We start from the raw sequence: 21099 nt of genomic DNA on the forward strand, positions 1-21099 counted from the left end.
AAATTTATGTAAAATTAATGTATGAACATCATATTCAATATATGTAAGTGATTATTTTATTTTATCTCACATGACTTAGGAAAAATAATAACTCATATTTATATATTCAAGAACTGGAAAGGACTTTCTTACAAGTATCCTGTGAGATAGATAGAGTATTATTATTGATAGTTTACAGACAAGGAAACTGAGGTTTATATAGGTTAAGTGATACCCCAAATCAGCCAGCTAATAAGTACCAGAGACTTAAACTTAACACAAGTCTAAATGCTGAAAGCAATTTAAATATAATCAAATAAATAATAGCCTCATTGTAAATTACTGTAATCTTTTTAAAAGTCTATCTTTTATCCAAGAAAGGACATATTGTCCAATAATCAAACTACATTTGATGCTAATCATATAATGTATATTTCCCCCTTTCCATGATAAATTGGATATTCAAACAAGTTGTATATTATTAATTATTGTATAATATGCAATTATTGTATATTATTATGTTACTATTTAAGTTAAAACTATTTTAAGTTAAAATTCCTTTAGCTTTTTCCTCCTACACTTTAGTGAGTTCCTTTTTCTGCATACACATGTACTATGAACTTACAGAGGTATAATTCTGAACACAACCCCCCCCCCAATGAATAATCAATATTTATTCATTCTAAATGGGAAAATGCACAATAATTTACATGCTTGTAATCATATATGTCATAGCCAGGTCTAGTATTTTAGACAATAAGTGAGAGTCTTGTCTAATTATTTAAAAAAGATAATTAAACATTCCTGCCATAGAAGACAAAAGTATAAAAAGATTATAAACCTTGAGTTGGAAGGAATTTTAGAGGACATTTATTCTAACTTGTCCGTTTTGCTAGTGAGAAAACTAACAACCAGAGAAATAAAATGGTCACATAGCCAGTAAGAGTGTCAGAGGCAAAATTTGAACCTAGGTCCTTCTACCCACCATATCATGTTGTGTTATTTTTTTTTAAAGCAATTGGAGTTAAGTAACTTGCTCAAGGTTACACGGCCAGTTATTTCTGGGTGTGGTGGTAAGTATCTGAGCCCGGATTCGATCCCAGGTCATCCCGACTCTGGGGCCGGTGCTCTTACTCACTGTGCTACCTGGCCTCCCCCATGTTGTGTTTTTGACAGAATGTCGTTTGTGTTGACCCAGTCCAAATATTTCATTTTTATACACAAATAATAACAATCACAATAATTACTATATATATATATTTTTTTTCCTATTCTGTGAGAAAATAAAAAGACCTTTAAAGAAAGTGGGCTGGGCTTTTTTTATGAGTGTTTCCCACCTTCCTGACAGGCATTGTTTCTTCACATTTCTCATTCCCATCCAGGCAGTGTCATAGTGCGATTTCCCTTTTATACAGTAATCATCAAAGCAAGTTTCTTTCACAGTAACAATTTCTACTCATGTAAAAAAAGAAAATAAACTGTAAAATACACATTAATTGAAGGCTAAACCATCAATCTGTTTCTAATTTGTTCTAACAGGGCTGAAGCAAATGCTTGAAAGTGAAGCTATCCTACTTACAAATCCAGGGATTTCACAAGCTGTTTCACGGCTGTTTTGCTCTGGGTCACAGTAGATTCTTAATTTTTGGACATCAAACTATAAAACAGAAACACAGTAAAGTAAGCATGGTTTAGGGAAGGGCACATGACAATTGACTGTTTGAGTATAATGAAGAAAAAACAGCATCACAAATTTCAAATGAATTAGCAATTATTAGATGTTCAAAATCACAGCATTCAATTAAATGTAATGCAGTAAGCAATGGTGAAATTAGTAGTGTAGCCTGGTAGTAGTGAGATAATGTCATTATTATAAGAAAAAAAAAACCTCTTCAAGATCTACAAAACCCAGATTTTTCATGGTCCTATGATATCTTTATACTTAGAACTGGCCCAGGTCCAAAGAGGATTTCCTAGGATGATTCTTCCCAGGTCTTCCCACAATGATTTGGAACCCCAACAAGATTCCTAAAATTTCAGAAGATTCTTTGTAGTTATCTCAGAGCTCAAGGTTTGAAATAGGAATATGCAACATTTTGAATAGATGTAAGTGACCAAAGTGACGAGGCCTCATGTTAACAGCTCACTCATTCGTAATTAACAGTTTTACCTCTTGTTATTATTGAACTGGTTATAATTATTAGACATAAAATATTGTGCCACAACAGTGTGGGTATCCCATCACTTGACAGTTGTATCTACATTACATATCCTGTGATTTAGAGCTATACTCCACAGATGGTGAATATCTACACTTTTAAAAAATGATTTATTATTTTAACCTATGAGATAAATTCTTGCCCTCCATCTCTACATTTCTGACTCATTCATAAGCAATGTGTTGTGTTTTGTTTTGTTTTTTCTTAAATAGCTTTAGGTGTAAGCTAAAGACAATCGATGACTATTTTGCTTTCACATAACATTTTCATTTTCAAAAAGCTTTAAATTTAAAGCATGTCAAATTCTATTACCTTCACTTAGTGTCCTAACCATATTCTTTTCTACATCCCTACGGTTGTTTAGCTCTTTTTTACAGGGAAAAACTAAACCCAAGAGTAGGAAACTCTTAAGTGTTTTGGGAAACATTTCCATAAACCATTGCATATGTCTGCTAAAGTTTAATTTTGTTCCTCTCCCCAGAAAAAGTAAACCATTTTATTCATAAGCAAAAGCCCTATGACCTAAATATTTCAAAAGGAATATTAACTATTAAATTTAAATCATATATAGGACATGGTGCTGCAAATGCCAGCAAACACTTAATAAACATGCAATGCAAACTTGAATAGTGGAACTTACCTGGACAGTTTCTTCTTTCCCAGAGTATTTCCCTATTTGGGTTTGGCCACTGACATAAATACCTAAAACTGGATGTAATGGCTTGCTTTTTATTTGTTGATCATCAATATACAAAGTTACATCCTTTTCAGTTACTAAAAGGCGAATTTGATGCCAGCCTTCATCAAAAAGAGTCTATAGACACAGAAAAAAGGCAAGTTTTACAAATTCAATTTTAATGAGCATATTAAATGAGGAGATAATATAAAATTCAAAGTGAGATTTGTATTCTACAACATGAATTCCCTAAATTTGAAGCATGGACAGAACATTGTTATCCTGTCTGGGGAAAGAATCCATTATCTCTCTGGATTAACATGAAACTGGAGAAAGAAACATTAGTTTTAATCTAAGCTCTGCCACTGATATATCATATAATTTAAGTTCATTTTATAAAAACTTATCCTTAAAACTAGTTCTATGACCACTATCAACTATAATCTTATCAAGGTTTATGAAGCATGTGGACACAACAAAGATCTATGATTTCATTAGTGTGAGAGGGATTCCTTCAGCAACTTCACATCTGTTCCTTTCCCACAAAATTATAGATAACTTGCCTAAGATGCTACAAGGGTAAAGTGACTTGCCCATAGTCACAAAGACAATATGTGTCAGAGGAAGGATTTGAATGTAGGTATTCTTCATTGGAAAAGACCTTGATGTTGGGAAAGATTAAAAAAAAGGAAAAGGAGATAGAAGAGGACGAGATGGATAAAGTATCATAGAAACAATGAACATAAACTTGGACAGAATTTAAGAGATAGTAGAAGATAGAAGGGCCTGGAATGTTGTGGGTCATGAAGCCAGAAAGAGTCAAACATGATTGAATGACTGAATAACAACAAACAATTCTTGATTTCTAGTTCAACACTCTATCCACTATATCATGCTGCCTCATTACTAAGCCCATTGTATCTTAATATCATGTAGATTTATAAATCAGGCTACCTCAATTCCACTATTCATAAAGCAAAAACATCAACATGTTCCAATCTTTTTGTATTTCCATCATGTAAATGATGATGTTCAAGAAGAGATAAGTCAGAGTAAACTCTTTTCTGTCCATGAAAATATCCAAGTACACCTTGATAAATATCCTTAGCATAGCCATATAGCTTTACCTTAACATCAGGTTCTGCAAAAACAACAACTTGTGTGCCATTCATTACACTGGTAGTGGTAAATGACAAAGTTTTTTCAGCTCCATTTAAGGTAACGGCAATCTGTGGCCTTCCATCACTGGTGATGATTCTCCATAAGTCCCACTTTTTCTTAACTTTAAACCTCTGAGTGGAGACATATACATATGAAGGAGGAAGACCTTCTGGGAAAACATTGCTGAAGAAAAACACACACACAAACATTGACTCAGTGAATTTTCAACACAAGCAGCTATCTAGGAATCAAAACAAAATCAAGATTGATAGACACAAATCACCTTGTGAGTTCTGATAAATCAACTTGTGATGTTACTTCATATGCTTTTGTCTTAGTTGGTGAAAGTTGAATCCTTTTCTTCACTTTCTTCTTCACACCCAACCCTACAAGAATGTCAAATCCTTTTTCATCACGGGCTGCTACTGGAATTCGTGTTGGACAAACAGATTCTAAAAACCAAGAGAATAAACAATGTGGGTAATTGAACATGTACTCAATTCATGTATAAAAAGTTGCATGTGGAAAATGCCACAGAATGAATTTGCACAGAATCAGTTAATCTATAGTTTCAATTTGAGCACCTACTATGTATGTATTATATGCCTACTGTACTAGACACTAGGAAGACCAAGGCAAAACTTAAGTAATCCCTCCCCTCCAGGAGCTTATATACTATCAGGTAAGAAAATATGACCATAGATAATTGAATTTAAAATATATACAAAATAAAAACAAGGCAAATTGGGACATAAGGCAGAAGTCCGTAGGGAATAAGGCAAGGGTTTATGCAGAAGGTAAGAAACACTCCCCAAATTTTATCAGGCTGGATGAATATTCTGAGAAATTAGATGGAATTGTGAAGAAAGTCTCAGCAATATCTGAAAACTATACATCTTTTTTTGAGGAAGAGAAAAGAAATTAATTAGCTATACTTTTGATAGAATGGCTTAAGGGTTGGGGAGGGAAATATGTGGAGGAGAAGGGAGTAGAGGCAGAGGGAGATAGGAGAAGAAGGGAAGTTTAAGGATATCTCTATTATAAAGGATTCCTTTACACTTCTTAGTGACATTTAAGAGGCAAAATGGGGTAATGGAAAGAACACAGCAAAGATCCTAAGAAATCAGTCTAGGCCTTGGTGCCACCTCTGCCACTAAACAACTGCATTCCTGAGCATGGAGACTCTCTGGATCTCATCTACCTCATCTACAAAATGAGTGCTTTGGACAATTTAATAGACAAAGTGCCTTCCAATTCTAACATTTTGTGTTCTATGCATTACAAGCGAGGGGACATCCCTTCTCTTGAAGGTCCTCTCCAAATGTAGGCATCTGTTTTATAACTCAAATTTCACAGGTTCTATTCACTTAGGAGAAAAAACCACTAACAACTTTGAATCTGAGAAATTTGGTTTTCATTTGACTACAATGCAGTTTTATAACTTTGTTATATATTCTAGAAATAAGGCAAAAATTACTCCCCAAGATGCCCATCAATTGGGAAATAGCTAAACAAGTTGTGGTATATGAATGTAATGGAATACGATTGTGCTGTAAGAAACAAGGAGCAGACAGACTTCTTCATTAACCTGGAGAGACTTAATGTAAACTGACGCTGAGTGAGGGGAACAGAACCAGGAGAACTTTGTACACAATTATAGACACATTGTATCTGTGACGACTAACTTTAATAGACTGGGCTTCTCTCAGCAATGCAAGGCTATAAGATAATGCCAAGACTCATGATGGAAAGGTATATCCACATCCAGAGAAAGAACTAGAGTCTGAATACAGATAGAAGTAAACGACTTGCTCTCTCTATTGTGTTTTGTTTTATTTTGTTCCTTCTTTCTCATTTTTCACTCCATTTGTTATAAATCTTTACAACTTAACTAATGTTTAATGTGAAGGTATTTGTAGAACCTATATTGGATTACATGCCTCCATGGTGTGGGGGGGGGAAGAAGAGGAAGGGGGAGAAAATTTGGAACTCAAGGGATTGTGGGACTGGACATTATAAACTAAAAGTAAATAAATAAATTTAAAAAAAAGAATTACTCCCCAAGAAGAGTCATTAATGTTAACATTACAGCCTTCTATTTAGCAATGAAAAACATAATGCACTTTAAACTTTCCTGGAAAACCAATACTTCAAATTATGTGGAAAATTTTATACAGAAAAATAATATAATAGATTTTTTATTAGACAAGAGATTTAATCTATGTAAGGGAGCTCCCAGTGAAGAATTCCCTCTTATCAATATAGACCAGAACATACCCTAATAATTATAACCTTAGAGAGATGTTTGGAGAATTAAGAAGATAAGTGACTTGTCCAAGGTCACACCAGTTATGTGTCAGAGGGAGGATTAGAAGCCAGCTCTTGATCCTCTAAGCCAAGTTGTCTCTCACCAATAAACCTACACTCATTAATGGTCTCCCATTTAAATTAAAAAGTATTTATTAGGTGTTTAGGTCACTGTGCTAAGTAAACATTGGGAATAGAAATACAAGCAGAAAGAATGATAGTTTCTGCCCTTCAGGAGCTTACATTCTAAAAAAAAAAAAAAAGAAAACAATGCACAGAAGCAAACTGAAAAACTGAAGGGAGAGAAGAAGAAATGAGGGTACCCAGGGAAAGTCCAAAGTTGAGAGTGCAGCCTGCAAAGGAATGAAGAAAAAGTTGGCCTGGGCATCCTCCATAAAATGGAAGTCCTGGAAGGAACCAACTAATCAGAGGGAGAAAAAATAGGGGTAGAGGGCACTCCAATACGTGAAATTCAGCAGTTGAGTGAGCTTCCAGGAAGAAGAGTTTTTTATGACACTATGGACAAAGTCCAGAGAGATGAGGAAAATGGGACTCAGAAAGATTATGACATCTCTAAGATCACACTGGTATTAAACAGCAGACGTAGGATCCAAATCCGGGTCACATGACATCAAATCAAACATTCTTTCCACTAAACTACACTTTGGTATGCCTAATGCCACAGATCCATGGATTAAATAAATATCTTATAGACACCTGAAGAATACCTTTGGATTAGTTATTAACAGAACTTTCTGTGAAAGCCTACTCAAAAAAGACCTGAGCTTAAATTGATAAACAGGATTTACGTTTTTGATTGATAAGTAGATATTTATTAATGTAGCAGGCACATTGTTTATGATGACTGTCTATAATGCTCTTTCCTTTCAGAGTCAATAAGTTAAGATAATTGTAAAAAGTGTATTTCTGGGGTTTTCTTCCTTATTTCAAATAAGAGAAATTCAAATATGTGCCAATATATAAATCTATTTTGAATGTATTCATCTATCAAGTATTCTCCTAATTTGCCTTGGAATAAGAATTTTTAAGCCACATGCAATACAACTAAGAATTTGGAAAGCTAAGTCAGTGTTCTTTAGTGTCATAATGATACTTGTTTTCTATGACATTAGTTATGTCACATTTTAAAACAGCATTGTTATCATATAGCCATGAAATACTGATTGTCATGACCTGCTTAGGAAACTTTAGAGAGTATGATTTAACATTATAAGATTCTTTATGAAAGTATTGCTCAGAAGCCATATAAAAGATGTAGCTTAAAGTTTCAAAATGGATTTTGCATTTTCGAATATGTTTACATATAAGAAACTTAAAAAAAACTATTTCTGTTCATAGAAAACCACTTTGATCATCAATACAAATTATGCTAACTTCTTCAGTAGAAACAAAAAGGCAGTACATTAAATTCCATATGTTGTGGGAAAGGATCACTGTACAATCAAAACTAGAGTGGAGAAGAGAGAGGGATGTCACACTGCTACTTGTCACTACTTCTAACCTGCTCTGAGTTATTTTCAATTGACAAGAGACAGTCACAAAAGTGTGTGGGGAAGCTTTCATCTCCTTGCTTTGTAGAATAGAGTGTTTGAGAACAGACTTGAGTAAATCTCAAGTCTAGCTGTACTGACATCTGTAACTCAGTAGCAAAAGAACTTAAGTAACTTGGCTATTGAGTTAACTATTTGAAAAGGAAGACAGATTCTTGAAAGAGGAGGCTTAGAAAAACCATAATAATATTTATTCAATCAAAAAGTATTTATAGAATATCCATTATGTGCAAAAGACCATACAAACCTCAATGGAAATATTAAGGAAACATGATAGAGTAGTCTCAAGATGGCTACCAACCTAGTCTGAGTAATTTGTGCAGTAAATACTGTTCAAGTCAGAAAACTGATAAGAACAAAAAAAATGCTAAAAAACTTGAAATTGAGATAAAAGATATATATATATATATATATATATTCAATCATTCAAGTTTTATATTTGCTCCAAGTGATATTACTTTTTCTTGTACATCTTGCTGTTATTACTCAGTCATTCAATTGTGTCCAACTCTTCATGGCCCCATACACCATAACATGCCAATAATGTCCATGGGATTCTCTTGGCAAATGATACTAGAGTTGTTTGTCATTTCCTTCTCCAGTGGATTAAGGCAAACAGAGATTAAATGACTTACAAAGGACCACATAGCTAAGTAAATGTGTGAGGCTGGATTTAAATTCAAGTCTTCCTGACTCCAGGCCAAGTGATCTATCCATTGAGCCACCTAGCCACAAATATCTCTTAAGAACTGTTTATTTCTTTAAAAAATATTTACTATTTTATTTTCCCACAATTACATGTAAAATAATTTTTAACATTCATTTTTAAAACTTTTCATTTCACAATTCTCTCTCCCTTCCTACCTCCCCACCCACCCTCATTGAGAAGGCAAGCAATTTGATTTTGGTATATATGTGTAATCATGCAAAACACTTCCATGATAGTCATTTTGTGGAAAACTAACAGTATTTCCCTCCATACTATGCCCCACTATTTATTCTATTCTCTCTCCTTTGACCCTCTCCATCCTCAAAAGTGTTTTGATTCTGACTACCCACTACACTAATCTTCTCTCCTATCACTCCTTCTTTTATCCCTTTCTCCCTACTTTCCTGTGGAGTAAGATAGATTTCTATACCCAATTGAGTTGTATGTTATTCCCTCTTTGAGCCAATTCTGATGATAGTAAGGTTCACTCACCCTCTCTCACCTCCTCCCTCTTCCCCTCCACTGTAAAAGCTTTTTCTTGCCTCTTTTATGTGAAATTATTTACTCCATTCTATGTCTGTCTTTCTCTTTCTTGAAATGCATTCTCTCTCACTCCTTAATTTCATTTTTTATATCATCCCTCCATATTCATCTCACACCTGTGCCCTCTGTATATACTCCTTCTGATTACCCTAATGAGAAAGGTCTTATGAGCTACAAGTATCATCTTTGATTTAAGAATGTAAGCAGTTGTTGGAAGTCAAGATGGCAGAGTATAAACAGGACCTCTGTGTGGCTCCAGCTCCCACCACCTCCAAACCATGTAAAAGGGGACTCTGAACAAACTTTGGAGCTACAGAACCCACAAAATGACACAGAGAAGCTAATCAACCGCTAAGGACAGTCAGGTAGGCTGGCAGGAACTGGCAAGCACAGTGCTCTGGAAGCCGACCCCAGCCCCACACGAGCCAGAGGTTTTACCCCCAGGTTGGGCCTGAACAGCTTCCAGCTGGAGGGACACCAGATCACAGGCAGCTGTGGCAGTCCAGAATTATCAACATATAGATGCTAAGGACAAAGTAAGAGGTCAGTGCAGTGTGGACTTTGGGACCCAGTAGTTGGGAATGCATTGGCTTTTGACTCTGGGGCAAGAAGCCACTGAGGGCTGTGGCCCTGCTGCCGCCACATGGCAGCTTTAGTTCCTGGCCTGCAGAGTGTAGGGGGACCAAGCTACCAGTCTGAGGGGTAATTGCTCTTGCTTTATCATGCTTGGATCTGGATTGCCATCTAGGGTGGAGGTCCTGGGGAGTGTGACCAGCTTGCCAGAGCTTGTGGAGGCTTCAGTGAGGGCACCCAACTTATACCTCTGACAGCTAAGAAAACCCTAGCATTTGGAACGAAGGTCCCCTGTCTGGTGGCAGAGTCCTGCTGTGGCAAAAAGCCCAAAAGTCAAGTAATTGAGTGGCAAAATGACCAGGCAAAGGAAGCAAAGCAAGCAAACCAATCCAACATTAGATTCCTCTTTGGGGGACAAAAAGGAACAAAGCATGGAACAGGAGGAAGACAGTGAAGTCAGAACTCCTGCACCAAAAGCTTCAAAGGAAAATACAAGCTGGCTACAGGTCATAGAGGACCTTAAGAAACAGATAAGAGAAGTGGAGGAAAAATTGGGAAGGTAAATGAGAACACGCCAGAAAATTATGAAATGAGAGTCAACAGCTTGACTGAGGAAAATTACACTTTAAAAAATAGACTAACTCAAATGGCAAAAGAGGCTCAAAAAGGCAATGAGGAAAAGAATGCCTTAAAAAGTTGAATTTTCCAGATGAAAAAAGAATCTCAAAAGCTCACTGAGGAGAATCACTCCTTCAGAATTAGATTGGAGCAAATGGAAGCTAATGACTTTATGAGAAATCAAGATGCTGTTAAACAGATCCCAAACAAATGAAAGAATAGAAAACAATGTGAAATATCTCATTGGAAAAACCCCTGACCTGGAAAATAGATCCAGGAGAGATAACTTAAAAATTATTGGACTACCTGAAAGCCATGATCAAAGAAAGAACTGAGAAATCATCCTTCAAGAAATTCTCAAGGAAAGTTGCCCTGATGTTTTAGAACCAGAGGGCAAAATAGAGGTTGAAAGAATCCACCAATTACCTCCTGAAAAAAATCCCAAAAAGAAAACTCCTAGGAATATTATAGCCAGGTTCCAGAATTCCCAGATCAAGGAGTGAATATTACAAGCAGCCAGGAAGAAACAATTTGAATATTGTGGAAACACACTCAGGATAACCCAGGATCTGGCAACTTCTCTACTGAGGGATTGAAGGGCTTGGAATATGATATTCTGGAGGGCAAAGGAGCTGGAATTAAAACCAATAATCACCTACCCAGCAAAACTGAGTATCATGTTTCAGGGGAAAATATGGTCACTCAGTGGAATAGGGGACTTTCAAGAATTCTTAATGAAAAAAACAAAATTGAATAGAAAATTTGACATTCAGATACAAGAAGCAAGAGAACCATGAGAAGGTAAACAGAAAAGAAATCATAAGGAACTTATCAAAGTTGAACTATTAACATTCCTACATGAAAAAACAATAATTGTAACTGATGAAACTTTTCTCAGTATGAAAATAGTTGAAGGAAATATATATATATATATATATATATATATATATATAATCAGAGGGTATACAGGCATATGAATATATGTGTGTGTGTGTGTGTATGTGTGTGTGTGTGTGTATATATATATATATATATATATATATATATATATATATATATATATGTTTACAGGTTTACATACATAGAGGGCACAGGACCAATTTAATAGTAAGGGATGATACTTAAAAGGTGAAATTATGAGGTGAGAGAAGAATATAATGAGAGCAGATGGGGAGAGACAGAATGGGGTAAACTATCTCATATAGAAGAGGCAAGAGAAAATGGTTACAATGGAGAGGAAAAATAGGAAGGCAAATGGGAATGAGTCAACCTTATTCTCATTGAATTTGGCTCAGTGAGGGAATGAAATACATATTAAATAGGGTATCTCACCCTAAAGGACAGTAGGGGGGAAGGGGATGAGAGGGGGAATGATGGAAGTGAGAACAGGCTGGGGGGGGAGGGAAGTTGGAAGCACCCACTTTTGAAAAGGGATGGGATCAAAGTAGAGAACAGAACAAGTGGGAAGTGGGATAGGAGGGAGGGAGGGAAATACGGTCAGTTTTTTACAATATATCTACTATGGTAATGTTTTGCATTAGTTGCACATGTACAACCTATACTGAACTGCTTATCTTCCCAGTAAGGGTGGGTGACAAGGGAGGAAAGGAATGAATCTGGAATTCTAAGTTTTAAAATCAAATGTTTAAAATATACATAATACACACACACAATATTATTAATACTATTTTACATGTAATTGGGAAATAAGATATACAGGCACTGGGGCATAGAGATCCACCATGCCCTACTGGAAAAGTCAAAGGGGGTATGGGAGAAGATATGGGAGAGAGCAGATTGGAGGAGGGGGATATCCTGTGGGACTGCTATTTTGGGATGGTGGGTTGGGGAAAAAATTTGTAACTCAAAATCTGGCAGAAATGAATGATGTAAATCTGAAGTTAATAAAGCATTTGTAAAAGGGAAAAAAAAGGAATTTAACCTAAGAGCAAACTGTGTTAGGATTTATTCCTGATGTTCCCTGGGATGATTTTTTTCCTACATTTATGATTTGGTGACTACAGGGGAAAGTAATATGTTATATGTTTTAAACTCTGAAATGTGATTAGCTGGGCTGATCCTGTTCCTTTTCTTTCTTCACCTTTTTCCCCCCATGGAAATGGTGAGAGGCATAGAAAATAAAGGGAGGAAAAAATATAATTCTACATGATGAAAATGCAATTCTATGTGATGATATGTCAATTTTATTTAATTCTATATAACATGAATAGAGTTACTATATAGTGAATTGTACAGAGAATCCTTCATAATGGGAGGTGGATCAGAAAGCAGATATCTTTTCTGTGTTTTGTATATTAAAATGTTCATGTTGGTTGATGTTATTAAGTGCATAATATAAAATTTTATGTCAAAAAGGAAAAATGTACAAACCAACAAAAAAGAATGTGATTTCTCTTTCCTGTTTACCTTTGCATGCTTCTCTTGAGTCTTGTATTTGAAAGTCAAATTTTCTCTTTGTCTCTGGTCTTTTCTCAATAAGGCATGGAATTCCTCTATCTCACTGAATGTCCATTTTTTTTCTCCTCTGATCATATTCAGTTTTTCTGGGTAGGCGATTCTTGGTTGTAATCTTAGCTCTTTTGACCTCTAGAATATCATATTCTGAGTCCTAAAATCCCTTAATGTAGAAACTGATAAATCTTGTGTTATCCTGATTGTGACTCCATGATACTTGAATTGTTTCTGTCTGCTTGCAGTATTTTATGGAATTTGGCCATAATATTCCTAGCAGTTTTCCTTTTGGGATCTCTTTCAGGAGGTGATTGGGATTCTTTCAATTTCTATTATACCCTCTGGTTCTAGAATATCCAGGCAGTTTTCCTTGATAATTTCTTGAAAGGTGATGTCTAGTCTCTTTTTTTTTTATCTTGGCTCTCAGGTAGTCCAGTAATTTTTAAATTATCTCTCCTGGATCTTTTTTTTCCAGGTTAGTAGTTTTTCCAATGAGATATTTCACATTGTTTTCTATATTTTTAATTCTTTTGGTTTTCCTTTGCAATTTCTCAATTTCTCATAAAGACATTAGTTTCTATTTTCCCCATTCTAATTTTGAAGGAATTATTTTCTTCAGTGAGCTTTTAGACCTCCTTTTCCAATTGGCCAGTTCTACTTTGTAAGATATTTTCCTCCTCATTGGCTTTTTGGACTTCTTTTGCCATTTGTTCTGGTGAATTTTTTAAGGTGTTATTTTCTTCTATATTTTGGGGGTCTCTTTCAACATGTTGCTGACCCATTTTTCATGATTATCACTCTCATTTCTCTTCCCATTTTTTCCTCTACTCCTCTTACTTGATTTAAAAAATCCTTTTTGAAAAAAGAAATCCTTTTTGCTGGGGTGGCTAGGTGGTGCAGTGAATAGAGCACCAGCCCTGGAGTCAGGAGGACCTGAGTTCAAATCCGACACAACACAAAAACTAGCCATGTGACCTTGGGCAAGTCACTTAACACTAATTGCCCTCCAAAAAGCAAAAAATTAAAAAAAATCCTTTTTGAGCTCTTTCACAGCCTGAGACCAATTTATGTTTCTGGCACGCTTTGGATATAGGAGCTTTGACTTTGTTGTCTTCTTCCGAGTGTGTTTTTCGATCTTCCTTGTCACCAAAGTAAGTTTCTACGGTAAGAGGTTTTTTGTTTGTTTTTTTCCCCATTGTTTGTTCATTTTCCCAGCCTACTACTTGGCTTTTTAACTCTTTGTTAAGGTAGGGCTCTAATTCCAGTATGGAGGGTGAACTGTCCCAGGCTTCAGAGCATTTTATGCACCTGTTTTCAGAGATACTTCTAGGGACCTTTAAGTTTTCAGTTCTTCCAAGATGATATGCTCTAAGGAGAGGTGTTTACTACTGTCTTGTCCTATGTTCTGGTCTGTGAGTGACCACAAGTATCTTTTATGGCCTGGAACTGTGAGGAGGATCCCCCCCGCCCCTCCACTGCTGCCACAAACTCTGCTATTCCAGTGGTTCTCCTCACCCAAGGATTGCTACCCAGGACTGTGACCCAGATCCAAGTATAGGCAAAGCAACAGACTCCTGCCTAAGTGCTAGCAAAGAGACCCTGTAATCTTCTCCTGCTCATTTATTTATTACCCTTACCATCTGTGGGCTGAGCGCTCCAGAAGCAGTTCCTGCTGTTTCTGCTGCTGTGGCTGATTCAGTTACTCCCAAGGCCTGCTCCTGGTTTGCTGGGGCCAGGGCTACATTCATGTGACCTTTGCTGAACTGTGCTCTTCTCTCACCTATGTCCAATAGGCCTTTCCTGCTGACCTTCTAAGGTGTCTTTCGTGTCTGTGGGCTGATAAGTCTGGACACAACCACTGCTGCCAGTGATTTAGTCCCAAGTCCTGTTCTGGCTTTGCTGGGGTCAGGTTGAACTGGCATGGCCTGAACTGGACTGTGCTCCTCTCTGTCTGGTGCAACAGATCTTTCCTGTCAACCTTCCAAATTCTTTTGGGCTGAAAATTTGTTTCACATTTTTATATGTAATTTTTTTACAAAATTTGTCTTTTTATGGGTTCTGCCCATAACTGTTTATTTCAATGATACAGCAATATATTAATATTAAAAAATTATTATCTTAGAAAATATGAAATCTCATCCTTAATTCATAGTACTGGTTGTAGAGAAAAGGCAAAAATGAACAAGGGCACCATCTCCTGGTGACTTTCTGAAGTCACCTACACATCCTCCCTATAGCCCAGAGTAGACAGTATTGATGTATCTGGCTACTCTACTTCTCTATCATCACATATAACATTTTCTCTGGAATACTAGGTACACTCATATAATGCACTTTTCACCTTAGTTTAAGAGTGTTTCCGTGTGGTTTGGTTCATAGCTGCCAAGTCAAAGAAAAGCCTTTCTTTCCTCAGAAGGTCTTTGCCAAAATTCAGAATGAATCCCTCAAGTATACACTGGGCCAGAGACTGAAGAAGGGCCTATCAAACATAATCAGACATTCCAGTAGGGACCAATGTGTTCCTCCTCCAACTCAGTTCATAACCCTGCAAGTCAAATCTTCACAAATATGTTTGGGCTAAGAGACTTGGACAGGCTTAAGTTTAGAGCTGCTTAATACTCTAAACAAACAAACACCTACCATTCACTGGAGAAACTATTTTTTTCCCTGTAATTTCCTTATAATAAAAAAGAAGTGAAAAGTGTTAAGGACTTTTGGGTCCTTGGTACAACTGCTAATAAAGAGTTTTTCACATAAAGACTCAACTTGACTGCATTACATATTAATTATAATTACATATACTATATAATTATAATTACAGAAAAATTATAGTTATGAACAGATCTATTTATATTGAGTCTTTAGCAAAGATCTAGTAAATAATTAGTAAGGTTGTCCTCCCTCCCCCCCAACAAAATTAAGTCTTTCATGACTTACAGAATAAAATATAATCATTTGACACTGTTTGGTAATGATGCTCATATGGGCAGGTTGATTTGAATTGAATTACTGTTCTCATAAAACATGTCTTCCAGGTGCATAGCTGTAGACAACTTGAGTAAGTATTGAGGTATATGACAGTCAATGTTAGGTTTTGTCTATTCAAGAAGTATATGGAGGGGCTCCAACTAGCCCTCTTTGCAATTTATGTTCCAACCAGAAATGTCAGAATCTACTGAGCTGCTAAAATGGGGCTAAGTTGGTAATATTACTGATTCTAGCCTATTTTCCATATAAATAAGAATAAGTGTATGAATAAAAATAAGAAATTGGCTTTTTCAAGGCATATTAAGGTATATAAATATAGGATACTTGTTCCTCTACTGCCTGTTTGTGTGCGTTTACACACATACATATATACATAAACACATACATAAAACTTGAGCACTAAAAGAGTAAAAAATAGTACTTTTGTGTCAAGAAAAAGTTTCAGTATAAAATATTGCCATTCTTATAAATAAGCATTGTGATTCCTAACTGAAGTAAAAGAAAAAATGACTTTCATTTAATAAAAGTTGCCAAAAGACATTTAGGAAGAAACATGGCTTTCAGATGGGACCAGAGCAGAATCATGTGAATATGTGAACTATGGGAATAGCATTATGGTATAAATGGGCATAGGAATAACTGTTAATTGTTATTAAAAAAAAGTAGAAAAATCTGTGTCTGAAGAATCACAGTTTAAGGACATGACATGTTGGAGTTTCTTGAAGATTTTACAGATATAGAGCATTATGGTCATAGTTCATCTGCCAATAGCTGTTTTATAACTAAAAAGGGTAAAACAGAATATGGGAAATCATAACTATTTGGAGACTAAAGTATGTCTTTAAAAGAATTTATAATTTCATGGGGAAAATTTGGGAAGGTTTTACCTTTTAGCTGAAAGGTAAGTATCTGAAAACTGGGATGCTGGGATTTAACCCACTGAAAAGGTATTTGAGAGGTAGGAGAGAGAGTTAAAACATTTAACACTGAAGAAAGGATGGAGAGAAGAAACAGCAGGAAGTCAAAAAGACATTAAACTGGAAAGGTGAACCTTCTTGGAAGAGTATGATATTGTCTTCTGTTCCTTCTTTTTTGCAAGAGAAAAAAAGAAAGGGAAAAAACAAGTATTGCCACTGCTTTGTTATATAAGAAGAGTTGACTAGACTAGTTTTTTCTTTCCCATCAAATTGTCCAAGAAAGCAATTAGATGTCTATATGCCTAGTGAGAGGCACTAAAGAATAAGTCTAAATCTCCAAGGCACATTATTCAGTCCTAGTATTGGCAAGGAAAAAAAGACTCATTGTAAATCAACAGAAACAGAAACATTTTAGTACTTGCCACTCATTTAGCAATCAATTATCCCCTTTCTTATGATATCTCTTTTATCAAGAAGTACCTCTGTTATTAATAACAAAGAAGTAGAAATAAATGAAGGAGAAAAAATCATCTACACTATACACATTTCCATAAGTAAAGCATAAATACTGATTTGTGAACTATTTTGAGCAATTATGTCAAGAAAGTTTTCATTGTTACTTCAGCAATGACGGTCTTTGGGTTTATTGGTAGTGTTGTTGTTTTGTTTGACTTTACACACTCAAATGGACACATGATCTCATCAATTCAGGGCAAACAATACATTCAAGCCTACCTATACTTTGTGATTATCTACGTTCTCCTAAAGTTCACCACAGGTGGTTCACTGAACATGCTGGAGGTCTTACCCAGTATCTCTCAACATCATAAGGGTACCGATGGAACTGTCTATGTTTCCATGTGACATCTCTTTCTCTCACCAAGAGACTAGCTTATATTTTCTTCTGTCATTGAATTCTTTGATGACAACTTTTATTCAGTTTCTTATAATTTACATTTTGTATCCTTCTCACAATCACCATGCACATTACCATTGCTTTCTGTGTGATGATCAATATTGAATCCTTGGAAGCAGTGGTGTTACATACTTAACTGTCCTATAGCAACACAGATGAAATGGTGATATTGAAAAGATAGGCTTTGATTTTGTGGTACTCTTGGGGTAAGTAGGAGTACTTTGCAATCTCTCAAAAGAATCAAAGCTACTCTTCCTTTAAACTCACTTTCCATATATATTGTCTGTTTCAGATACAGAAACTTCTGAATAAGTTCTATAGGCTTTCCATTCAGATTCCTGTGGAAATCTGGGTAACAAACTTTTTTTTAATCCATGTATTTAGTTTTACATGGATAGAAAGGTCAAACTTTTAGAATTTCATTGTCATTTAATTGTCCTGTGCTTTATTTTCTCTCTCTGAGAAAGATAAACAGCAAAAGTGATTTGTCCCAAAAGTGTTAGGAGGTGTAATAAATTAGCTGTTGGAAAATGCTTTGAAATAGATTTCCTAGATTCTCTGAAAGAAAATACAGTATGACAATATGTCCTTTTTATCTGATACATTTTTAAATATGACAATCTTACTTTTACTAAAATTTTAACTTAATTAAAAGCAATGTCTTGCCCCACAAAAAGTAATATCTAATATTTTGGATGTTGTCTGGTTTCCCATTATAAAGATGTTAAACATGTAGTATGCTGACATTTTTTCATCTGAATCCAAAGAAGTGTGGATGTTTGGTTTTGAATTACATCTTCACACCCACAACTCTGTAAAAATTCTGGCAGGAGACTCAGTTATGCCAAATCATTCCAAGAACATTTAACTATGAAACTGGAAAGAGAACACTAAACAGATAAAAAATGGGAAAGATTGGAAAAGATTTTTAAAGCAAACTCATTTAGTTAAAAGACAGTGGAGTTATTATATTAGCTTTCTAATGTCATTCTGCAATGGGCTACATGACAAAATAGAAATGGCACCAGAGGAAGATGATATTATTTCTACAGTATCATTGGTACAAAGATAAAAAAGGGAATAGATAGTGCTAAGAATAATGCAGTTTTCAGATTATCTACAAAAATTAAACTATTGGGGGATAGCTAAATGTCACAGCGAATAGAGCACTGGCCCTGGAGTCAGGAGGAGCTGACTCAAATCCAGTCTCAGACACTTGACACACTAGCTGTGTGACCTTAGGCAAGTCACTTAAACCCAATTGCCTTGCCTTCCCCCCTCCAAAAAAATTTAAACTATTGATAGCCTTCATCCAAGATATTTGCTCACAAATTGAGTTGGCAAAATATTTCAACAACTAACCCACATACATAATCTCTCCAGAAATGAAACCAAGACATAATAAAATTGTAGTTAAGTGGGAAGTATGGCTCATAGCTTTTCTATGTTGAGTCAGATTGACAGAGCTGGTAACTTGCTGAAAGTAACCAAAAATGTCATTTGTTTATCTTTGTATCAATAATGATGAACACAGGTAAAAAGACTACCCATAAAGATAATTTAATTAATTTATACAATAAGATAAGATGCTAAAAATAAAAATTAAATATAGATTACTTGTGATTGAGTCCCAGTCTTTCTCTTGTGCTCCAGTCCTGCAACACAAACTACATATTAAACATTATGAACTGGATGTCCTACAGACAATTCACATGTCCAAAAAGGAACTCATATTTCCCCCTCAATCATCCCTTCTTTTTGACTTCCTATTAACTATGAAGAGTAACCATCATTTCAGTTACATTGTGTTCCTTGATATTTAACGCTCCTTTACCCAACAATCTAATCTCTACCTAACAGTTGCCAGATCTTGCAATTTCTATCCCCATAAAATCCTTCAAATATGTTCTTTTCTCTCCACTCATAAAGACACGACCCTAGATCAGGTCTTCATCATCGCTCAACTGGTCCTCATCACCTCCTGAAATAAAGTTTAAAATGAAAACTCCCAGGAACACTATAGTAAAAATCCAGAGCTTCCAAAGCAAAGGAGAAAAATACTACAAGAGCCAGAATGAAAGAATTTAAGGCCTAAGGAGTCACAGATAGGATTACATATGATTTATCCTTATAAAGCATTAGAGAACTTAGAAGACAATATTTCAGAAGGCAAAGAGTATGTGTTTATAACCAAGAATAGCATATCCAGCGAAACTTAGTATTAATTATCCAGGAGGAAAAATGAATCTTTAATGAAATATAGAACTTCCAAGCATTCCTGATGAAAAGACTAAAGATGCAGAAAAATTTTTAAGTTCAAACACAAGAGTAAAGAGAAACATAAAAAGGTAAATGAATGAACATTGGTAAATATCTAAACAAGGATAAACTGCTTACATTTAAATTGGGAAAATAATACATGTGTCTTCTCTGAATGCTATCATCATCAATGTTTATAAAGAGAGTTCAATTAAACAAAGTTTAGGAGTAAGTTCTGTTATATCATGGTGATCTTAAGAAAAGAATGAAAAGAAAAAAGAATAGGAATACACTGGGGAGTGAAGTGAAGGGAAAGGAAAAGCTTCCAAAGCAAAGGAGAAAAATACTACAAGAGCCAGAATGAAAGAATTTAAGGCCTAAGGAGTCACAGATAGGATTATGTATGATTTACCCTTATAAAACATTAGAGAACTTAGAAGACAATATTTCAGAAGGCAAAGAGTATGTGTTTATAACCAAGAATAACATACAGATATCTATGCAAGAAGGAGTGATTTCATATTATGGAATGTGGGGTAACACATAAACTCTCCTGTTCAGTACTTAAAACCTTTCATAATCTGGTTCTAACCTCTCTCTCTAGACTTGTTCCATATTACTGCCGTTACCCCTGCCCACCACCCCATTCATGACTCCTTACTTCCCAAACTTGATCTATCTGCTCTTCGACATACAATATATAACACTATGTCTCCTGGCTCTTTGTATTTGCCCAAACTGTGCATTAAGCTTTCAATGCTTTCCTTCCTCCTCACCTCTCTCTACAACATCCCCAACCTCATTCAAACTATAATTCAAATTAGGTCTCTTACATTAGGCCAATCCTGATCTCCCCAGTCTGTTTAGTTCACCACAACACCCCCTCCCCAATAAATCATTGTGTTTCCTTTGTACATACTTTGTATTTGCCTGTGTATATGTTTCTCCCCACAAATTATGTTGCAGTTATTTGTATTGACTCATATATGCACTGTCTCCTCTTTGTCTATAGAACGGAAGTTCTCTGAGGGAAGGGCTGCTTTATTTGTGTCATTTTTTCCCCTCAGAGCCTAGCACAGTACTTGGCACATAGTAGGTATTAAATTAATACTTGTTGACTGAAGTATAATTTCAAAATTATTCATTTTATTCTGAATGAAATTTTATATTCCCAGCCTATGTAAGGCAAAG

At 35.5% G+C, this 21099-nt stretch overlaps 1 protein-coding gene across 1 annotated transcript in view; it reads right to left on the bottom strand.

Moving 5' to 3' along the window:
* The window catches only part of COL21A1 (collagen type XXI alpha 1 chain), a 252989-nt gene that overhangs the window by 115555 nt on the left and 116335 nt on the right, over nucleotides 1–21099 (bottom strand). The window contains exons 4-7 of the mRNA XM_069070650.1: nucleotides 4319–4487; nucleotides 4002–4218; nucleotides 2839–3012; nucleotides 1559–1636 (exon numbers count right to left, since the gene is read on the bottom strand). Of these exons, the coding sequence (XP_068926751.1) occupies nucleotides 1559–1636; nucleotides 2839–3012; nucleotides 4002–4218; nucleotides 4319–4487 (638 nt within the window). The remainder of the gene's footprint in view (nucleotides 1–1558; nucleotides 1637–2838; nucleotides 3013–4001; nucleotides 4219–4318; nucleotides 4488–21099) is intronic.

Source organism: Petaurus breviceps, unplaced genomic scaffold (genome assembly GCF_028583685.1).
Source record: "Petaurus breviceps papuanus isolate PSGF00001 unplaced genomic scaffold, PetGlider_PUasm1.0 90822, whole genome shotgun sequence".
NCBI classification, from domain to species: domain Eukaryota; kingdom Metazoa; phylum Chordata; class Mammalia; order Diprotodontia; family Petauridae; genus Petaurus; species Petaurus breviceps.